General features: G+C 42.0%; 1 protein-coding gene across 1 annotated transcript in view; it reads right to left on the bottom strand.

Annotated features, from left to right (window-relative positions):
* Positions 1 to 22,042, bottom strand: part of LCP1 (lymphocyte cytosolic protein 1) — a 49,431-nt gene extending 27,389 nt beyond the window's left edge. The window contains exons 1-4 of the mRNA XM_010951393.3: positions 21,914 to 22,042; positions 2,307 to 2,394; positions 1,556 to 1,719; positions 1,257 to 1,386 (exon numbers count right to left, since the gene is read on the bottom strand). Of these exons, the coding sequence (XP_010949695.1) occupies positions 1,257 to 1,386; positions 1,556 to 1,719; positions 2,307 to 2,370 (358 nt within the window). The 5' untranslated portion in view covers positions 2,371 to 2,394; positions 21,914 to 22,042. The remainder of the gene's footprint in view (positions 1 to 1,256; positions 1,387 to 1,555; positions 1,720 to 2,306; positions 2,395 to 21,913) is intronic.
* Between the last annotated feature and the right edge of the window lie 1,214 nt (positions 22,043 to 23,256).

The raw sequence follows: 23,256 nt of genomic DNA, 5'->3' as shown, positions 1-23,256 counted from the left end.
AAGTTTGCTCTGTGCCACCTTGCCTTTACAAAAGACCTACCTTAGTACCTGTTTGTACTAACCAAAAGAAATCCGAAGAGGATTTTTACTTTTGCAAAAAAAGGTGAAAAGCAAAAATAGCACTGAGTGCTTGCTTTGCAGTGAGCTCTTAGAGAAGCAGTGGGCACCCCTCGTAGCAAGACTAGTCCCATCCAGCTCCATCCCCAGGAACTCCAGGCAGCATCTCAGCATCGAGCTGCCATAGCTTTGAACTGTATCTGTGAGCATCCGTCTAACCTCCATTTATTCTGTTCGTCAGCAAGATACGCCCTAAGGTAACTGCTGCTTCGCTTCACATCATTTTGGTTTATGAAAGGTTTCATAGGAACTCTCTACTTTCAGAGAACAGGGGTAAAATGTAAAATGATATTGCTATGAAATGACATCACTTGTGATATGATCTTTCTTTCCTGTCAGTAAAGCTTCCAGAAGTTGATTTTAGAAATTTTAATAAAGCCTCAAGTGATGCCTTACAGCCCAGCACTGTGTTTTCCAAGTTGCGTGTCACTGAAAACTACGGTGTCCCTCAGAAGAATCCTGCGTCACAAAAACACTGCACAGCAGAACATTTTCTTGAAGATTTCTACTGCACATTTGCATAGCAAAAGGCTGTGAAATTTTCTATATTTAAAAATAAAGGGCTGAACTTAATCTTCAAAATTCCAGATGTCACGGAACCATGAACCGATCTTTAAGATCAACTAATGTTTTGAAGGTCTCAGGTTGGGAATTCTTGCATCACTGAACTGTTTGGGCTGTTAGAAGTTTCCAGTGGCTGTTGGATGGCAGCCTTCAGAATAAATAAACAGTTTTCCTCCAAATCAATGAAAACACAATTTTTTTTTGGCCCACTCAGCCAGCATTTAGAATAATCATGAATGTTTGAGGAAGAAGCCTGGGTAGCTCATTTTGTCCAGAAGATTTACAAAGGAATTTTGGCAGCCTTTGATGTATTTTTTTTCAATGCTGATGAGATTATCCAGTATTGGACCTGACCTAGAGCCAGAACTTCTGGCCCACTTGTGCATCAGAAAACAGGCAGGCAGTAGTCAATAAACATGTTAACTTCTGTCTTTCTTTGCACCCCTTAGGTTTGAACACTGAGTTTGGACTCTGTAACCCCAGAAGACAAGGCTCCCATTGAGCTGGTTCCCTCTCCCCTCAGCTCACCCCCACACTCTCTCCACCTCCCCTCCCCCACTGGTTGGTGCACCCACCTGAATAGGAGTGTTGGGTACCAACACTGGACTGCTCTGAAGTGCCTCCAATTGCACAAATCCCTTCCTTCTTATTGATTGCTTTTCTAAAGGTCTTGGCAACATCTGTGCTTTTTAGGCCATGAAAAACCTGCAAAAACATAATGTATCTTTAGAAGCCTGATCTGTGATTGAGAAAAACCACAAAGGAAAGAATAAGTAACGTTGAAGCCAGGAGGGTGGGAATGCATTTCTGGTTATTTTTTAAACTGAACTTGCAAGGTTCAAAGGCAGCTCCTTGGATTCTGTGTCATACTCACCTTGATAAACTCATCAAAGCTGATCTTCCCGTCCTGGTTCAGGTCACCTGTAGCCATCAGGTTTTCTGTAATTTCTCTCACTCTGTACCCAGGCAGAGGCAAGCAGGCAGCCTTGAACAAGTCATTCAGCTCATTGCAGCTGATGTACCCATTGCCATCGGTATCTGTAAGGCAAATGAGGAGCTGAAGGTTCGGGGCAGTTCGGGTCACAGTACAAAGAGAGATGAGAAGGCTGGATGGGAGGGGATGGGCAGGAGAGGGGTCATGGATGGCCTGACCCCATGCAAAGTCAGAATCTCACAAGAGGCCTGTTCTATTGGAGACAGGCATTAGCATCACTTGCAACATACAAGAGTCATAATTTCAGCAGAGGTTCTGGCAACAGACCTGAAGAGACGCTTACAGAAACAGATGGGAAAATAAATCACAGGCTGAGAGCCACAGAGTAAGAAAAAGCGTGGAATAGTAGAAACACAAAGGAAACCAAAGAAAGCAGATGAGCTATAAAAGAATAGACTTAGAGGCCATTTGCAGGAAAAGCTACAGGTGAGAAAGGGTCCATATTCTATGTTTTGATAGAAAAAGAAGTAATTTCTTGAAGCATAGCTTTCAAAAAGAAGTCTCCCCAGCTCCTCTAACCAATACCACTGTATTCCAGTTCTTTCTGCTATTTGCTTATGTCACCATTTCATTGACTGTCCTGAAGCTACTAAAAGAGAATTGTGTGACTTGAGGTATCAGATCTACTCACCAACTTTGGCAAAAGCTTCTCTGAGCTCCATCATTTCTTCATCGGATACTGATCCTCTGGCCATTTTTTATTGCTTTAGGCAACAGATCTGCAGAGAGGGGAGAACACAGGAGTGACTGCTGCGAATCTTACTTCTCAAAGCATCACACTGAGAAGCAATTCCCATTTCTTAAGTGAAGAAATAGTCCTCTGCATCCCTCATGACTTACAACCATCTTTCCAACATGTGGGAAGTAGCCTTTTTCTTAACCCTCCATGGTGGTCTCCAAAGATGGTCCTCAGCCACTTCTCTCCTCCCCGTGTGCACAGATGGCTCCTTACACTGAGAGATGGAGCTTATTTCCCTCTCCTTGAATCTGAGCTGATCCTGTGACTGCTCTGACCATTTAGAAGCCTGGAGAAGCCATGTCTGCGGCTGGAAGCTTCTGCTTCCTGACTTTTAGAATGCTCATCCTGGGGATGTTCCTCTTGGAACCCAGCCGCCGTGCTGTGAGGTGTCTAAGCCACATGAAGAATGAGAACTGGATGCTCTGGGTAACAGTCTGTGCTCCCAGCTAACATTGAACATTCCAGCCCCTCTGAGCCCCCAGATGAACACAGTCCCAGCCGACATCACATAAGCAGAATTGCCCAGCCACCCAACAGAATCAAGAGATGATCAAATGGTAGTTGTTTTAAATCACGACCTTTTGGAGTAGTTTGAAACACAGAAATATACAACTAAAACGCAACTTATATATACATGTCTTTTTTAGGGATATTTTCCTGTTCATATTTAAAATGAATGTTTGACTAAGCCAACAGATGAATTTTATAACTTCAAAGGGAGTTATGAAAGTTCTCTAAATACTTAAGAGGAAGGGAATCTAACCCTCTAATAATTCATATATGGGAATTTGAGGGACTTTTTAATGTGTTCTCAGAAAGGCTAGCATTGGCTAAGAAACTCAAAATGCTAGTGCTGGAGAAATTTCCCTTTTCCTGTGCATTATTGCTGCCCTCTAGTGGGCAGAAAGAGAATGCAACAGAAAGTGGATTATATTGTCTCTAGCTAATCCACTACCCGATGTTTCAAATAGGAGCTTCATTAAAGCTTTCCGGATTTCCTGGTGGGGAGGGGCTATGTGGGGTGGGAGTGTGAAAGATGGGGTATTCCTATGTATGAATATATTTTGGGCACTTTAGTGAAGTTACTGATTTAAAAAATATTTAAAATTTGTGACAGGATGTTGTTTCAAATGGATTTCCCTTTCTGTATTTTCACATCATTTTATAGTGTTTTTCTTGTTCTTAGTGACAATGAACAACCACACAAAAAAGGGAACAGTTTTAACCCTTAGACCTGTAGGCCAAAAATGCATTACACTCAATTTTGCAAATCCACATCCATTGTCCACCAACTCACTATCCTGTCACACACATACACCAGTGGTTCCAAACTTGTGTTTTCCCAAGCAACTCTCTGTGAAGAGAAACCTTACTTGTAAATAACAGTGAACAAATAAAAAAAATCACAACTCTTGGGAGGGATAAATTAGGAGTTTGGGATTAACAGATATACATCACAATATATAAAATAGATAAACAACAAGGATTTACTGTATAGCACAGAGAACTATATTCAAAATCTTGCAACAACTTACAATGGAAAAGAATCTGAAAAAGAACATATATATGTATATGTATAATTGAATCACCTTGCTGTACACCTGAAACTAACACAACATTGTAAATCAACTATACTTCAATCAAAAAAAAAAAAAAAAAACAAAAAACAAAAACCAACTCTCAGAGCCTTTGGTTGAAAAAACCCAAATATCCATCCATACCTCCACTATCCCTCCTCCTTGTTACCTTACGCACTGGTGGGAACTCCAGGGGGCTTGATTTAAAAATCGTGGAACTACGTATATTATTATTTCAAATCATCATGTTGTACCCCTTAAACTTATCCAGGGTTAAAACCATCTTTTATTATCAATAAAAATGTATTGCATTATTATTTACCTTATATCTAACAAGATACTGGTCCACTGAGTTCTCTGATGGAAGGCGGAAACTGTTGAGGGCTTAACGGTATAAGGAAACGCAATCTCACTTACCCATCACAACACCCCTCAGAGGCAGGTACTGGCTACCTGACTTTCTTGCTCTCATCCCCTTCCTTCCTTTTCTATTTGTCTGTTTCTCTCTCTGTCTCTCTCCTTCCTTCCTTCCTCGCTCCCTCCCTTTCTTCTGTTTCTTCTGTTTGTTTGTTTGTTTCTTTTTTTTAACCAAGCCTTGTTCCAAAAACATTTTGAGCCCACCTACAAAGATATATCCAAACCTAAGACCTAAACCAATCAAAGCATGTGATCAGTGAGAAGGAGTAATTAGCATAGATGAAATAAGAAAGCAGGGAAGAGCTTTAAGATTTCAAACACATGGTTAGGTCTGCACATTTTGCTAGAAGTAGGCTGAAAATCTAGCTCCGAGTCCTCTAGATGCTAAATGCAAAAAAGGAAACACATCAGTTACCTAACCCCCGCTGTCTACATGAGACAAACCAGTTTTCTTAGGGCAGCAGGACTGAGGTCTGACAGCAATATCTCCACTCTGGAGAAGAGGACGCTTGTAGGATGTAGTAAATACAAGCGTTGTGTTTCTTATAATGTCTCTCATTGAAGGCTGATGGCTTAGGCACCTGTATTCCTACTTTAGAGAGCAGGAACCAGAAGCTCAGAGAAGTTAAGGTTCATCTCTGAGATCACACAGCTGGACAGAGGAGCAGCAGGATTCCAAGGCTCCAGTCTTTTCTCCTCTCCCGCGCGGTCTGCTCATAGTGCCTTCGCATTGCCATTAGGCGCTCATTTCATCCATCCCTCCAACCGTTCATCCAGCAATTATTCATTAAGTATAAAATATGTCTAGCCCCATGGGGGCTAAAAAGAAATCAAACTCTTTTGGCATGCCCCCACCCCCGCAAATACGATATTATATACTTGGAAGGGGCCAAGAGAGTAGATGTTAAACATCTCACCACACACACACACACACATACACACACACACACATATACACACACACACAAGGTAACTATGTGAGGTGATAGATGTGTTAACTAACCTTATTGTGGTGACCATTTCACAATATATACATATATCAAATCATCATGTTGTACCCCTTAAACTTATCCAGTGCTATATGTCAATTCTGTTTCAATAAAGCTGGGGAAAATTTTTGTAAAAAAAGAAAAAAAAAGAAATCAAGGCTTCTGTTGTAAGAAAGTAGTATATAACTTTCTATAATACTTCACTAAATTCTCAGCTCTCCTTTATAGCAATACTCCATAGATGCACTAAGAGAAGGCTCTCTTCCATCATATTTTAGCAAGGCCTTTGACGAAATCTAGTCTAAAGCCCTAGACCTGTCTTGCCCTTCTTGTTGTGGAGTGTCTTTTTTTTTTTTTTTTTAATGGAGTTATTGGGGATTGAACCCAGGACCTTGTGCAGGCCAGGCATGCACTCTACCACTGAGCTATAGCCTCCTGGCTTGGGGTGTCTTTATTTCTTGGTTCATGGATGTTCATGGGATTATGAGATAAATTCCTTCATTTACAAATATTTATGGCTGACTACTGCAAGCCAGGCATCGTTCTTCCTTTCAGGTGAGGCATATCTGTGCTGCCCTACACTCTGAAAACATGAAATAATGTTAAAGGTAAAGAGAATAAACAAGGTCTCTGAATCTAGACTCGGCTTTTCCTCTGACAGGAGTTTTCGATTTTACAGCACAGTGAGAAACTGGAGAGAAATACATATAAAGGCAGAAAATAAGACTGGATTTTAAGGATCAAGGGCAGGGATGAGGAATAAAGGAGAGAATTACAGTGTTGGGTGAGAAAGAAAATTAAAGATCACAGTACAGTGAAAAAGCAGAGGAAATATTTTAGCATAAAAATTGCAGGACCCGTTCAAATAAAAGAAGGGGAAACAGAGTTAGTTTAAAACCATGTGATTTTTTAAACCATGGCAGGTAGGACAAGATGGAAAACCTTGAGCATCTGGAAAACCACAGTTTTCTAAGACATTTATAAATGAAGAGGATCAACTTGGAGAAGCCAAACAGCCTTCAAACTAAAAAAATCCAAAACCCTTCCGTGATTTAATAGCTAAAGGAAAAGAGAACAGATTGAATTAGTTTACAGGGTGAATTGGAGATGGAATAGCCAACAGCCTAAATTACTGTGATACAGTTCGTTGTTTGTTGGGCTTGGACATGAATTGATATCTGGAGAGAAATCTCTTTTACCATCAGAATGAGCTGTAAGTCCTGGAAACACAGCTCCAACATTTAGAGACAGAAGGCACCTTAGAAATAATTTTTAGTACAACTCTCTCATTTTATAGATAAGGAGACTGAAGTTCCGACGAGATGAAATGCTTCGTCTAAGCACAAGTCCTCAAAGCCATGCCAGGCTAGAGTTTGTAAACGCAGTTGCTCAAAGAGCAGAGCAGGAAGAGGGACCATTAACAGAGCCGTTAACAACCAGAACTGAGAAGAGGCCCTTTACCTAATTGAACTGAGTGAGCAAACGGCTGCAGTTTCACAAAGCAGCGAGGCAGGAAGAGGGCGGGGAGTAATTAATGCAAAAACAAGCAGATCAGACCATTTCTAAGAAGGATATTGCTGGGGTTAGAATCAAATATTAGGTACGTTACACTGTATTAATAGGTTTATCTAAAAAAAAAAACGCATCTGTTTTAATTCTTGCATATTTGATGGTTTGGGTTATAATAACATTAGTAAGATTCATGAGGATAATTGACAAGGGTTTGTTCGCAAATTACTGGCACCTTGTTGGTAGCTGACCCTAGAGGGGTCCCTGCCCTCACAGGATGGGCTGTGGCATTTGGACCAAAAACTAAGTGGCTGAGGAGGACAGGCGTGTCCCTTCCGGAGTGTGAACAAACAAGCAGTTTCTTGGACTCTGTTTTACCACTCCTGCAGTACGGAGGCCCTTTTAAATGACCACATTCACTGTATTTTGCCAGGAACCGTTTTAAGGTCTTTTACAAATCAGTGCTCAATTTTGGAACCCCATTTCAGAATCACTGCACAAATCATAAATCTAAGAAGACAAACCCTAAATCATTCATCTAAGTCGCATCTTGCTGCTAGTTTTTCTGTGAGCACTTATCTTTATTAAATCAATAATGATAAACTCCCAGGACATTTGGCCAAAGAAAGTACCAGTTATTCTTTTTTATAAGATTATTTTTACAGTCATAAAAAAATTAAAAACTGCCCTCCCCCCACCCCAAACTGCAAAAGCCACAAAACCTGTTCATTCCTTTAGGTCAGCGAATTTTGAGTCTCTGTTTAAAGGAGGCTGGTATTTTCCAGATCGGTAGTGAAAAGAGACTTTCTGAGAATGACTTCTTATAAGAAAAGCACCTGACTCAAATTCCCTGAAGTCTGAATGGAGAAACTATTTGTAGGCGTTTACTATAGAACCCAGGGCTGCAGAATTTACAGAAGGAAGGGCATTCTCTAAAAGTAAAAATGGAAGCTGAATTTTCTCTGAGGCGTTTCATAACTGACAATGAAAAGCAGCAGAAAGGTTAATAAAAGGTGACAGAGTGCCGGCAGATGTGGAACAAAATGGCTCATGGGCTCATCATTTCTGAAAGGAGGTGATGCTATGCTGGTCAGTATTTTGATTCAATGGATTGATACCCAATTATATAACTGCCAGGATCAGAGCAGCATCTGTAACCCGGCATCACATTGCCAAGGGACTCTTTTGAATGTGCCCTACTTTTCCTGCAACTTGACACAGTGGGTAAAGTAAAACTGGAAACTCAGGACCCAAATTCCAACCTTTACCTCAACAAGTTCAGTCCGTATCCAGGGGGATATTGCAGAACTTCCGAACACCTCATTGAGCAGTAAGTAACCCCAAACAACACGTCACCCAGAACGCATTAATACTGCAACTCTTAACGTTAGACTATGACGGTTAAAGAAGTGAAACATAAAATACCTGGGACTCCAAAGCCAAATAAAATCCCCATAAATTTTTTTAAAAGCCACCATGCTGAAGTTACATCAGATAAGGAAGGAGTTTGCCTTCCACCTAATCCTGTTCCCTTCCTTTTACAAAGCAGAACACTTTAGGGAGTCTAGCCGTCAGTACCTTACTGTGTGTGCTTGGGAAACTATTTCTCTGTGGACACAGACGTTCCAGACTTTCACATAAAGGTTGATTCTGAAAATGTATTTTTAAAATGCCTTTGTTTTTAAGAAACCAACTAATTATTAATGGCCTCAAATACAGATGGCCACTTAAAAGAGGCTCTTATGAATTCTTTTGTCTAAAATCTCTTTTAGATTGTCTTTTCTCTCCCTGCAGATACACTGATTCTCCCAAGGCGGCTGCAGAGGGCGGAATCCTCTCTGCAGTCTTGGAGGTAAATGTGGCAGGAATGAGGCTCGGGAAGGCTACCCCAGCACAGACCTGGCAGATCTCCTCTCTACTGTGGGTGTAGACACTCCTGGGAAGCCAGCAGCCCAGATTGCTCCAAACAGGCCGAACCTGATGTTGCTCTGTGAGTCTCTGTGGTTTGAACATTCAGTTGAGGGGCCCCTGAAGCTGTATTAGCCCCGCACCCAGAGCCCAGCTCTGTCCCCAGCTGAGACACACCCAACTCCCCGCCTCCTCCATGGCACACCCTGATGCCTCTTCTTTACCAAGTGGCCCAACCCTATTAAGGATGTGACACAGAGCAAACCTCTTTCAAGCAAAGGGGATATCCCAGGCTGGGGTTGGGGAGCCCCTCACTGCCTTGGCTTCTCCTTCCCTGGGTGTAGACAACAATACTCCTGGTGTTTACATCTAGAAAAGCCACAGCCTCCCTTCATTTCACACTCACCACAAGGACTTAAGATCTGGCCTTTCCCTGACTGAAAGCTCAGGGGACCCTAAATATATCTTTTCAAAAAGCTGGATATTATCACGGGCTAGTTGATGATCCACCATGACACTGTTATCTCAATGTCAGACATCACTGATTCATTCATTCATTCACTCCACCTACAAGTCTGCGTGCAAAGCACTGCCCTGGCTGCCGGGTTACAAGCACAGGGGCCACAAAGACTGAGGCTTCATAACGCCCACGGGTAAATGTCAAGTTTCAAAGGCAACACAGAGACTGCAGCTCGTTACTGCGAAATAGCACAGTAAAAAGAGTTCTGAAGATCAACAATGAACAAGTGAAAAGGCTAAACACAGGGCTGCGAGGGGATAAAAAAAAGATTAGATAAGAGTAAGAAATCACAGAAGCTTATAAAAAAAATATTGAACATCTCAATCAGCCCATGCAATACATTTATACCCGTGGACATCTCCAGAATGAAATAACTGGCAGGGAGTGGAAGAGAGAGCGTGGGGTCCAGGAGACCTAGGCTGCTACCTGTCTGTGTAATGCCAGGCTCTGTTTTGCCTCCTGGGACCAAAGTTTCCTCATACGTAAATTGAGAGATGAAGTCCTTTCCATGCTAAAATTTCCAAAAGTTCCCGAGCCGACAAGTGCGTGCACAAGTTAGAGCCAAGGTAAGGTGTATTTCAAATGAGCCTAGAAATAGGGCCAGGAGCCATCTGGAGCTGTGGCCATGGCCCTAAGGCCTCTTCTGGGGAGGTCCCTCCTCTCAGGGGGACCCAGCGTCTCCCAGCCCCGCCTGGCTCCTGCTCTTACCTCAGCTGCAAGTAAAGCTCTGTCCTCACGCATTCTCCTCACTGACCAAGGCAGATGCCCACTGCTCAGCCGCTCGACTGCTCAGCACAGAATAGGGAAGTTACCAGAATGGCACGTGAGGTCTGCTTTCTGGGCTGCCACCGCGTCCATCTTAAGTCACTCTGACCCAGTTCACTCTGAGTGTCTAGGCAAACCTGTATACAAACTGCCCCAGAAAGAGAACCATCTGCTATTTTCTAAAAAATATCCAAATAAGGAAACCCTACAACGTCTCAGGTGTCTCACATCCCTACCCTGTAACCTAAGTCTTTCCTGATACGATTAAAGCTCCCTTTTCTTGGGCTGTTCTCAGAGGGAGTTACAGAAGCTGCTCGATCCATAAAAATTCCGTCACATGCCTTGGTGATTGCCATGGGGCCTTTAAAAAAAATTCTTTTAACCTGTTTTGGAGTGGCTTTTTCCCCTCCAAATCTTTAATAGTTTTCTTTGCTATCTTCTAGGTCTATTCCAAGCCCCTTAAATGACAGAAGAATAACAGAGTCATAGGATGTAGAGGTAAAGGGACCTTAGGGACTTTCTATCTGGCCACCTTCCTCCTGTCACAGAGAGTGAAATGACACCCAGGTGAAAGGGTGTACCCAGCGTCACAGACCCCGCTGGGACTGGAGTCCCGGCCCCTTATCTCTCCTCTTGCCTTTATAATAAGTTTTCAAACCTAGAAGGGCATGCTCTTCTTTAAGTAAGACCCACTCAACATATAGTAAAGTATAATTCCCCTGTGATTTCGAATATCTCATGAATATAATTTCATGTACGTTTCCCGCACACGAGGAACTTAATCTAGGCATTGAGAAGGCAGCGTCCAGGTCTGGGCTACAAACAACGTGTGTCAAATACCACATACACAGCCTACTGGCACCTCCTGGGTGACAATGACCGAGGCAAAGTGAATGCTCCCTGTATTCACCTGTACATCCATTCTTGACTTTGCAGGAAGGACTACACTAAAATAACTCACCCCGAGGCAGTGTTCTAAAGAGAAAATGCCAGATTCAAAGATGAATACTAACATGATCCCTTTAAGACTTCTGAAATCAGCAAGGTTCAGATGCTCTGTTCTTTTGGCTGCTGAGTGGGGCTCAGTGAGCCTTTTCTCCTCTGAGCCCCGGCTCAGACCTCTGCACCCTGGCCCCCATGGCCACATCCATTCCTTCCAGCAGATTATGAGATCACAAATGATAAGATGTCTCACAGTAACGCCACGTGTCTGGCATCTGGCAGGTACCCAGGAAATTAGCTGTAGCCAGGAGCAAACCAACCCATAAACTAATGGTACCCAAGGCTTCAGAAGGCTACTATCACATTCTTGGAGGAGTTTAACAAAAAATATTCTTGTGTATATTCTTATCAGATCCCTCCCGCTGAAAGATACAAACATCAGAACAAAGCAAGTGGATGCGTCAAGTTTACAGGAAACCACTTTGCGGGACAAACGACTTTGAGGAGTTAATATGGGGACCAAAGAGTTGATATAGGGCTAGGGTCCCTAGGTAGTCTTTAACTAGCCTGGGAATGCTTCCTGGCCCCACCCAGCCAGCCACCCCCAGCCAGCCACCGGAGGGTTCTGTCTTGGGTAGCGGAGCCCCAGGCTGGGCTTCTTCAGGCAGTTTCTATAAACCCTGCTGGCCGCCGCAGATGCTCTCATCTCTACCTGCCTACACAGTGTCTGACTTGGAGCTAAGTCCTGCCAAGGTGGGAGGAAGGGGATTGCGGTGTGGAGGCAGAGCAGGACTGAAAGGAGGGTAAAAACCAGCCAGGATGCACAAACTCCACACAGGAACACACAGGAAATAATTAGGATTGGCTGTTAGAGTTCATCTGAATGTAATCTGCACATCACTATCTGGACTATGAAATCCATCCTCTGGTCATTCTAAGTGTCTGCCACTCGGTGGATTCATACATTTATTTGTACATTTCTTCTTTCCACAAATATCTGCCAACTACCTACTCTATGCCAGGTCGTGGGTTAGATACTGGCAACCAAAAGATAAGGTGGGGCTGACCTGTTTATTAGGGGAGAGAGGCACCAGTCACTAGAATTCGGGGAGACTTTTTAGATCCACAGGAAGGGGCAAAATAGCTCTTCCCTGGGGAGCCAAGCATGGCGCCCGGGAAGAAGTGACATGTGACCTGGTTTCCACAGACAAGGAGGAGATTGTGCAAAGATCAGTCAGCCTTTTCCTTACTCATGTAGAATGATGCATCTGTATTCTCTCCGTAGAAAGGTTATCTCTGCTAGAATCAGAGAAAACAAGAGCTAAAGGAAGAATGAGAAGACCAGTTAGTCGACGCTAAACGTTTCACGTGCGTTATCACATTTAACTCCACCATAGCCCTACGGAGCACTATCATGATTTCCTCTTCATAGATGAGGGAACTGAGATTTAAGTAACTGGCCCAGGGTTACGCTGCCCTGAATTGGGGGAGCCTCACACTTGTGCTAGGTGGGGACAGCACCCGACACTGGCCTCCAGGCTACTGGCGACATGGACGTGGGCCTTGCTGGAAGCACCTTTCCTAGCGCCTCTGGCCCTTGAATTTCTGTGTCTCAAGGTTCTCTTCTCTCCTCTGGGGTTACTCAGCTCTGAGCTCATGTAAATCGGGCACACACTCACACTTCTGCAAGATGACTTATGACAGGGGCTATTCCTGGGTTCTTTTAAGAAGTTCTAAGTTCTCTCCAGCTCCTCAGTATCTCAAGGAAAGAGCTAAGAAGAGTAAGAACCCACCAGGATTGATCTTGCCCACTCCTGCCTGGCTCCCCTGCCTCCAGTGGACAGAGGGATCCTCTCCGTGAGCAGCCTCTGCACCTGTCAACCCCTCACTTTTAATAACGCACTGGCCTTGTCCCAGGCACTGGAGATCAAAGATGACTAGCAAATAGTCCTTGCTCTTGAGGGAACACACAGTCCCGTGAAGGAAAATGTGCCACTTAAAAACCACAATCATCTTAACACTTTAAAGGTATTATTATCGTGGTGTTAGGGGAGCCCAGAGCAGGAAGCACTTAACTCTGCCCTAGAAGAGAGGGGAAAGCTTTCCAAAGAAGGTGATGTTGACTCTTGAGCTACATCTTAGAGAACCAATAGAAGTTTTCCAAAGAGACAAAATGGGAAAGGGCACTTCACTTCATGTAAGAGAAAACAGCCCTACAGAGTGAGGAGACAGGCAGCAGCCCATGGAGGAGACTGCTGGGGGTTGAGTCTGACTGGCGAGGGATGTGGGAGGCAGAACCCCAGGAGGGGAGCTGGGGGACGTGCCACCGTGGTTCCTTTCCTCACTAGCTCATTTCCAGAAGGAAAACCTTGGTGATCTAGGCTCTCTCCCCTGGCTTTCTTCAGTTACAACGCTTACTGGAATACAAATACTCCTCCACCTTCTCAAATGGCAAAATGATTCTGCCCAGAAACCATTTCGGTGCACGTGTATACACACAGCTGCCTCCCTGTGGCACCATCTCCCGTTAGACAGAGTGGCTCTGCAAAGTGAGGAGGAAACTGGACATGATAGAAAATGGGAAAATGGGGGCCCTGAAAAGTGAAGTTGCTCCCCAAAGCCTCAAAGTGAGTCAGTGACTAATCAGAAAGGAGAAGTAGCACCTCTGGAATTTTAGTTTGGTCTAACCAAAGGGTGGGAAAAACACAAGTCAATTTCCATTTAAAGGAACCTAGGGGTTTAAAAAAAAATCCTTAAGACGTACAGTCCATGAAATGTACTTTACATCTTCCCCACGGGGATGGAGAGGAGAATAAAGGGAGGAGCCTCTTCCCTGTGTTTCAAGAACAGCAGAGTCTGAGTTTACAGCTTCACCTGTGCTAGAACATGACTCACCCTCTCCCAGGCTAAATGAGTGTGGAGGCAGTTCACGTGTCCCACAAACCTCATCCAGATGCGAACGATTTTATCTTCCTTTATGAAATTAAGCTTGCTACATACATAAGAAGAATTAACTAGGAAGCAACATGGTGTGCCGAAAAGATGTCTGATTTTCTGATGCAACAGCTTCTTGCTGTGGACTTGTGTTCACGTTACTTAAATTTTCTGAGCCTCAGTTTCTTCATATGTAAAAAGGTTTAATAGAAATCCTCAAAAAAGTAAGCCAACCAACAGAAAAGAAAACAACAGTTAAATCCAACAGAAGAAAAGTGAGGGACTCTGATGAAGACGACGATTATTGAATTTAGAGACTGGAACTTAATGGAACAATTCTAGGATTTAATACTTGGCAGAAGTTAAGATCTGATTGAATGTTTACTTTGTTTATTGTCTATATGCCTTATATGCCTTTTGAAAATAAACTTCTTATGCAAACTTTAAAAAGAGGAAATATTAATAGTGCAACCACAGTGTTCATACAGTTGCGTTAGAATTAAATGAGGTAAAGTGTTTAAATTGTATACAACAGTGCTTGAGAAGGAAAGAAGGAAGGAAGGAGGGAGGGAGGGAAGGAAAAAATAAATAAGAACCAGAACTTCTACAAAATCAACTTGGGGAACAAGGCCAATTTCCACTATATATTGTATGAAATAGTATGTAGAGTCACGGACTGAAATTCACACCTAACTGGATGTATGCAGTGTGTGTGGGTGGGTGGAAATTTAGATTTCACACCAATGCTTTTATCTCCAAATGTTCTTAGCGTGGCTTCCTCTGGCACTTGTACCACATTTCTCCTCCAGAGTCCTTGAAGTCATTTTCAAAAGGTCTTGCGGAACTAGTAGGTGACACCAACTAGAAGCCAACAGCATTGGTGTTGGCTGATCTCGTGTTGAGTGGTCAAGGGACTCCGGGCTTAGTCTTGTCTGAATACTTATTGTGGAAAGTACCTTTTAACAGTTGAGGAAGTGTGGCCAGAGTGGGAAAATATAGAGCAATCTCAAGAAAAGCGTGACCACATCCACTGTGAGTCATGAAGAGAAAAGAGATCTTTGGGTATCTGTGATGAAGACCATTGGGCTACATCTCCTTACGCTCAGGTCCTCCAGTGCTTGGGGACCGAACCTGTTAGCCTCTTCTCTGCCTCTGTGTGTTATCCACTCCCTAACTCTCTAGGCATTTTCTCTGTTGTAGTTCGAGCTGGAAAAACACTAAGACGATGTGCAGCTGACACTTGTATACTGGCAATGACAACAGAAGCTTCTATTCATTCTCAATAATGTGACCTCATTTTCTATGGGCTCCTTGGGGGAGTTCTTTTAGAATTTCTAAAAACAAGTTCGTTCTCACAAAAAATGAGAAGCTACAGATAAACTGAGACAGGATTTTGTATTAGTTGAATGGGCTACACTTATCTTCACTTTGTTGGAAGCCACAGTTTGGTTGGCAAAGATTTACCAATGCCAATTTACAGAGGGACATGCTATAACATTTCTGTTCAATTTTACAACAACCAAACAGCCTAGTTGAATCCCTTCATTATTCTTATTTTGAGGACTTTGTAAAATAAAATCCTCAAGCATTTATTTGTTTGTTTTTTCAAATATGTTTGGTATACTAGCAGACCCATCAAAAGTAGAGCATTCTACCTGATGGAAAATTAGGAATAATCATCGAATATTCAATCACAGAAAAGGATATTCAGACCTATTACAAAGTAGACGGTGGATCATGTTAGAAAATGCAGTGCAATTTAAACAGATATGGTTTACACATTTAAGAAACTGTGAATATTAAAATGGAAAAGAGACAAAGTGTGAATCTTGGCTTTGGCACTTAACTGGCTCTGTGACCTTGGACTTAATCCTCCCTGAACCTCAGTTTGGTCATCTGGTATAAGAAGATGGTAACATCAAACTTATGCAGCTTTTGTGTGGAAATATGAGAACAAATATATGTCAAGTGCTTAGCATAATCTAGCCAATAGCAAGGGCTCAATACTTAGCAGTGAGGATGCGTGCAGCAGAGCGAAACACGCACACAGACAGATGAAACAGGGAAATGGGCCCAAGAGCAGACCCAGGGAACAGGCAGGACTTTTCCTGATTTTGTAGATGAGGAAACCAAGCTGCAGGAGGCTTCAGAGACTTGCTCAGGCACCACATTTCATAAAAGGCTGGAAAAGGAATCCAAATTTGCCTCCAAATTTGCTCTCTTCTTTATTCCACACCTGTTGTCTCGTGCACAGAAACTGCACTCAGACTCACAAGCCTTAAAAAATTGACATTATCTATGATATTTAATACGTTATATATTATACACATTATATTCAATCAGCAGACAGATTGTGTCCCAATTGTCTTTCCCTGTGGTCATAGGAAAGAAACAGAATCAGGGATATTTTGATGAAAAAAAACTCAACTTGAAAGACAATGAGGGAAGGGAAAAATCTGAAAAAGTCCTCAAAGGTGTCTGCGATATTTCCAAAGGGAAAAACTGTAATGTTATAAAGCATTGGAAATGACGGGGTAAGTGCATCCACGTCTTTGAGATGAAGAAAGGGGGCTCGATAATGCAAAGCTGCATTCCTGCTCCTCATGTTCTCTTCACATCTACTATGTAACTTTCTCCATAAGGGATGCATATTCCAATCTTCTTTCTTGGTCTCGCTCTCCTGGTAACAGTCATGTGGGCTGATGGCATCAGGGAGGTGCAAGGATCCACATTTTAAAATGTTACACCTGAGGTTAACAAAGATGCAGTTCGAAGTCTAAATTTTGCCTGAGGAACAGCAAAAAGGAAGAGGATGCAAATTTTACACAAATGCACTTGTGCACCTCTTTACTTCATACATTTGGATACACCGTTTGGACCAATTTCGGTGACAATGACTAGACTGAGGGATCAAAATGCAGGGTATTATTTAATTGTAAAGCAATTATTCCATCTATTCACTTCCCTCTTGAAAACGCAACCAGAGAAAAAAGGAAAACAAATTATCCGGGAGAGTGCAATTCACATGCAGCATTCATTTGCCTGCCAAATTTGGTGTCTTGGCTTTTCTGTCTGTGGAGACAATAATCTCTTTTCCATTTTAGTTCAGTCAGTCAAGATGGTGTGTGTGTGTGTGTTTGAGAGAGAGAGAGAGGGGTTGGGGGAGAGAGAGAGGGACAGGTAGACACAGAGAGAGGGTGTGTAAGCGTGTCCATCCGTCCATGTAGCTGGTGCTAGACTAAAGCAAGAATCAATGCCACAACCACAAACTGTGGCTTTCTTGGCAAGTTCCTCAATTTAACATCTTAGCTTTTCCTTCCGCCAGAAAAAACAACTGACCATATTTGAGAAACAAGCCTCCTTAGAACTTAAAGTGGGGCTGAGGCAGGCATGGCTCTGAAGTTGAGCAAAACTTATTTTAACTCAGCAAGTGGGTCGCTTTTTACCTCTTTTTACCTCTATTCTTCAACTCACAATTAAAACCATCTTCCATTCTTTCACAGTTTTTAGAACACCTCTATTTGGCCACTACCATGTAATTATACATATGTGTGCTTAGGTATAAATACTAAATTGTTTATTTGTGCCTATCAGTCACAACAGTTAGAAAATGTGAGTGCCACTTGACTAAAGTGTTGTAACCCTTTTTGACTGAAAACTTTTCAAAGCTTTTGAGGGCAGAGAGCATGTTCTGTGACCCACGCAGAGGCATCTAAGTTGGTAAAAACCAAACAGTCAAATGCAAAGAGGGGCTGAATAAATACTGATAATGATGATGTTGATAAAGGATAGTCTTTAATAAAAGCAATTTATTTGGGATAAATTACGATTATTTGAGCTCAACTCAAGAGTTTAGGTAGAAATAAGCATGGTCTGCTGCTTGTTTACTCCAGGAGGTTCCCCCTGGAATTCGGCAGTTAATACAAAATTGATTCAGTTGTAGAAAATTAAAGTAATAAAATATTTGAATGAATTAACTTGCCTTCAGAAATGAAGGTAACACCAGTAACTACCTCTCAAAATTGTTGTGATGACTATATGCATCAGTATAGTCAAAACACTTAGAAAAACACTCAATTCAAAATGAGTAGCAGACAAATCTTTGGCATTATTATTTGGGTGATAAATTCAAATTCTTTGTTCCCCCTCTGCTGCTTGCAGTATCTTACAAGATGGAGCGATTATGAAATTACTGGGAAGACTGATGTAATGACTGAAACTGACAAAGCAAAACAACGAGAACAGTCAATAGCATAAGGAAGTTGAATCAGGAGGGAACTGAGGAAACGGGGACCTGCCATTCGGGGAGCCCGGTGGTCACAGCAGCTGTAGGGAGATGCCCCTAGAAGATGCGTATCTGATGGGGTGGTAACTTCTTAGAACTTCAACATGAAAACAATGTGAAACATGAACTCTGTTGACTTAAGGAGTGCACTGCCATCTGGCAAAATAGGGAACCTTGAAACCCTTGGATCCTGCTGGCACTGATTAGTGTTTTATTTTGGTGGACTCCAATTCTCATTTGTATTTCTGTAGGGTTCACTATGCAGATGGGATAGCATCATTTCATTTGATGATATCTGTGAGCTGGGAAACTAGCAGACAAAAAAAAAAATCCTTTAACAATTAGAGTAAATAGCGTCATTCTCCTGCAAAATCTAACAGTCATAAAGTCCAAAGCCTTCATAATCTTACCTTATAAAATTTTGACTCTTCATAAATATAGTCTTATGAGCAAATTTCTTATTTTTTTTTTAACCTAACCTGATTTAAAAATTCATTTGGCATCTCTCCTGTATACACAGAGTGGCCTTTACTCTTTAGGTAACAAGAAGAAGTTGCCTTGAGAATAATCCAAAGTGAATAAGTTAAAAGTTAATGATATCTGTTCCCTGTGTTCTTGGTCATCAAAGAAGCCCATTACAGGTACCTAGTTTTGGTAAGGGTAGCTAAGTTTTAACTCAATTAATGTATTTAGACTAAAATAATGAGATTATAATTTTGCCTGTTTGCTATGGTCATTGGACAATTTCTTACATTTCTTGAAGTCAATGTCTATCTAGTGCTTTGGGGCTAAAATGAAGAATAGTGCTTTGGCAAAAAGGAAGCATAATAGAAGGCAAAGTATTATATTATCATTGTATCCTCTCTCATCACAGTCACTGGGGGAACTCAGTAAATATCAACAAATGAAATCAAAGAAAAGAGTTCCATGCATATCCAAGGAACTGAGAAAAGACACTTGTGACAAATTTTCAACTCGGTAAATACCTTGAGCACTTGCTATGTGCCAGGAGAGACAGAGAAGGAGCTCAGGTTGTCGGCAAATAGTGATTACTGCTCTACTTACTCTAAAATCAAAGCATTAAGCAAACACACATAGAAAAAACAGTAGAGCCAAGAAAGGTGGGGGCAGGGACCAGGAGGTAAGACCTACAAAAGGACATATTTCTTGAAGTGAGCCTTGAAAAAGAATCAGACGTTTTACAAATGAAGAAGAAAGCAATTGGAGAAAGAACTGGAGTGAAAAGAAGTGAAAGAACATGGAACTTTCTCATGGCTTGTGGTCTTGTGCACCCAGAACATGGGCAAGTGAAGGGGGAGAGAAGGAGGGGGAGCTAGAGCAGAAGGAAACGACAAGAAATAAGGTTGGGGAAGTGGTTAAGGCAAGTTTGTGAAGGCACACAATTCTTGAGTAAAATGATGCATTAATTAAAAGAAAATGCTTCTATTATATGAAACCCACAATGATATCTCTTATTTATGAAAATAAAAATGTTTCTGGGTTTTCTGCAATTTTTTTTCTGCTCTCTCTCTCCAAATCATGAATGCCAAGACTCCTTTAGTCAGCTTCAGACCTAAAAGCCTGTAATTATCGACACCTGTAATTATCGGAAAAGTATGCTGGTGTAAAAGGGAGGATCTGGAATAGACAATGCTTACAGGGAGGCAGAATGGAGCCTGAAATCCTGGCTCCCTACTGCCTCTCGCCCCCTCCAGCTGCCCAAGGACCTTGGGCCACTTCCTTCAATGATCTAAGCCCACTCCTCATCTCTATAGGTGGTGGAGGATTAAATGAGGTCATGCAAAACGAGTGGTTTACACAGTAAGTGCTCATAAATACACAGTGTTATTACCACTTGTCCTGTCCTCTCTAATTTAAATAGATACATTTGAATGAGAAATTTACTTGTTGGCCTCCCACTCCCCAAAGGGTTCGGCAAAAGAATTAGAAATGGAGTTAAAACACCGAAATTGTTTCCCAAATCACCGATCATCAAGGCATAATTTATGAAGGAGACAAAATTTAAAATGTGACAAAGGAAAGCACCCCTAGGGTAATAGCTAATGAAGTGTCCCACCTCAGCTGTGCTTGTTCAAGGACAAGACCCCGAAGATTCTTCCCTGATGTCACTGGGAGTGAACAAGAGTGAAGAGGGATGGATATTTTACAACATACCAGGTTGATGTGCTAACAGTCTAAACTTGACTTAAATCAAGAGACTTTTTTCTGCTTTGAATTAATTGTTTCATACTGTTTTAGTCCCTCCCAATGTAAGAAAAATGCTGACATACTTTTGCTTCCTAATTCATTTTATTCTCATTAATATTTTCACTTAAAAGAAGACAGCACATTTTTAACCTGTTCTTTTTTGGGGGTTCAAGTCCTCTTGCCCCAGTTCCACATTTTTGCTAGTTTAAAACTATTTGGGTGAGATGCGTAACACAATATTGATGCTCACGCTTTGCAACGTCCATAAATTCGCATTTATAGGTAAATGGTCAGTTCCATTCAAATCTGCCTGTGCGGATGCTCTTTAAACCACTTTAGTTACTAGAAACCAATTATGACACATTTATGTAAATTCAAAATCCACCAAAAACAAAGGATACACCACCTTCGTTTAATGATATTTTTTAAATTGTCCTAAGGAAGTAATTTTAGGAAAAAAAGTTGCTATAGTTGATTAAGAAAAATTAGGTTTTGATAAGTATGCTGATAAATGAATCCATTTCCAGTCCTAACGGCTTCTATGTTTATTGTCTGTCAATGGTTCTTATAATATTGTTGAATAATAATTAAATAAAGGCTGATGAGACAAGAGCATGCTACAAAGTCTATGTTTCAACAACGTTTCTGGAGTAAATATCCCATATCAACTTTATACAAATGAAGACGGAATTGTAGACGGAAGGCTTTCCTCCACAAGTTAGTGATCATTTGTATGGTCATAAGGATAACAAATAGTTCAGACAATTCTATGAAACAGCACAATTAAGCAACATAAATTGCTTTTATTTTTAGAGATGAAATGGAGAAGAGGCAGCTTCTAATTCCATGTGGTTACTAAGCACACCTGTTAAAAACCGTTGGCGCCAAAAATCACTCAAATAACCAGTATCACACTCAGTAATATATGACTCAAGATGTTAATATAGCCACCAAAGTACTGTGCAGAAGGTTTTTAGAAAAACAGAACCACAGGAGCTAAAATTAAACCATCCCCATTAGGCCAATGAGCAGCACAATCTAAATGATCGATACCTGCTTTCCTGACAACATTTGAAAGTAGCTAAAATCACAGCAAATAGCCTTCCTGAAATGAAGCCATAGACATAAATCCAAACATAGTTTGGTTTAAAAAGGAAAAAAAATAATCAGATTTTTTTCTGGGGGTGATAACTGTGGATCACTGGAGAAGAAGCTGCTCCAGAGAGCACAGGGGAGGTGTCCCACCCTGCCTGGCCACATGAGGTGACTGCAGCTTTGCTGGCCAGTTAAACGGTGGCGGTGGCGGGGCTCACACAGGGCAAGGGTGACTGACAGGTGCTCAGACCTCTAGTCCCCTGGAGGCAAAATCCACAATCCACAGAAACAGCCGCCCAACAAGCCAAGCATCATAAGCACTTAAACAAAGAGACATAAAGAAGATTTACCTCGGAGAAAAATTGTCCTCAGTGGTACTGGTGTGTGACCAGAAGCCCCTTCTTTCTGATCTGCAGAACAACTCTGTCAACCCCGGGTGTGTGGTCACAAGGCAGGAAGTGACTAGAATGACAAATCATCAGCCAGGGAAGAAACAGATCTTGTCTTTATAAGGACATTTTACTTAACTTTTTTTTTTATGTCCCCTCCCCCGCAAAAAAATCACCTGACAGGTCACATTGAAATTCAGAAGCCTCTTACCACTTCCTCTTTATAAGCATTTTTCTCTCTCCTTCCCTCTTTCTCCTCTAACTGGTCTCACAGGCCTTGGGCTACTTAAACCTGTCTGATTCCAGATAACAAGGCAAGGTGCTCTGACCCTAGTTGTGAATGCAATGCTCTGGTGCTTAGCTCCTTACGGCAAAGATAAACAAATTGTTCATTTTTAATGAAAGAGCCAAGGAGAAAGGTGGCAGTCCACCTGAAACAAGCTAAAAGGGATTTCCCTGGGAAAGTTCCGCCCCAGGCAAAACCAGACGCCTCTTAAGAGTCCTGGAACAATGATCTTATTGGTGCAAACAAAACAAAATGATCTCTTTAAGGGGAAGGGCCCGAAACGGAAGGTCACCATATTATTTACTCATTCTTTTATTTATAGAATATCGATGTACTAGGGATCTCTTTAACCCAATTAAAGATTTCAATTATTTAGATGCTTCTTACAAAGAGCACCAGCAGATCACGTGGGCAGCTGCTCTAGTTAAATTCCTTCCTACAGACCAGCTTTATTTTTTGAGTGCATATTTTATAAAATTAGCAAACGAATTTTAAAAGTTCTATGCTATGCCCAAACCCTGAATACTTGTCCTGAGGGCTGATTCTCTCTTCAAATGGAAGTCCTCAAGTCTAACAGCGGTGAAGGTTGTACAGCATCCTGAGTGATGCTGACCAACCATTATGCACAATGTGTCTCCACGTTGCCTGGAGCCTGTGCTCGGCTCCAGCAGCCAGCCTGCTGTTGAGGAATGAGAATATGAGGCTGTGTCCCAGGTCTGATGGAGAGTTGAAGATGCTCTTATAGTTTAATAGGCGTCTGTATTTGCCAGGGGCTTGGGACCCAGCCAGGGGGTGTTCTGGCTGGGGCACAGGGGTTGGGGGCGGAATGCTGCTCTCGTATGTCTTTGGCTTTTTTGACTTCTCCTCTAGAAAGTTCCTGCTTCTGACCTCAAATGTCAGGCCCAGATGTTCTGGTCTCTCTACTTCATTAGCTAGTGGTGTGGCAACATCTTGGTCAGAACCCTACAGGAGAGGGAGGGCAGAAGAACAGGAAGAGAGGGTGGATATTTGGTCCGTT

Source organism: Camelus bactrianus, chromosome 14, assembly GCF_048773025.1.
Source record: "Camelus bactrianus isolate YW-2024 breed Bactrian camel chromosome 14, ASM4877302v1, whole genome shotgun sequence".
Classification (NCBI taxonomy): domain Eukaryota; kingdom Metazoa; phylum Chordata; class Mammalia; order Artiodactyla; family Camelidae; genus Camelus; species Camelus bactrianus.
This window is presented reverse-complemented; position numbering and strand designations above follow the sequence as displayed.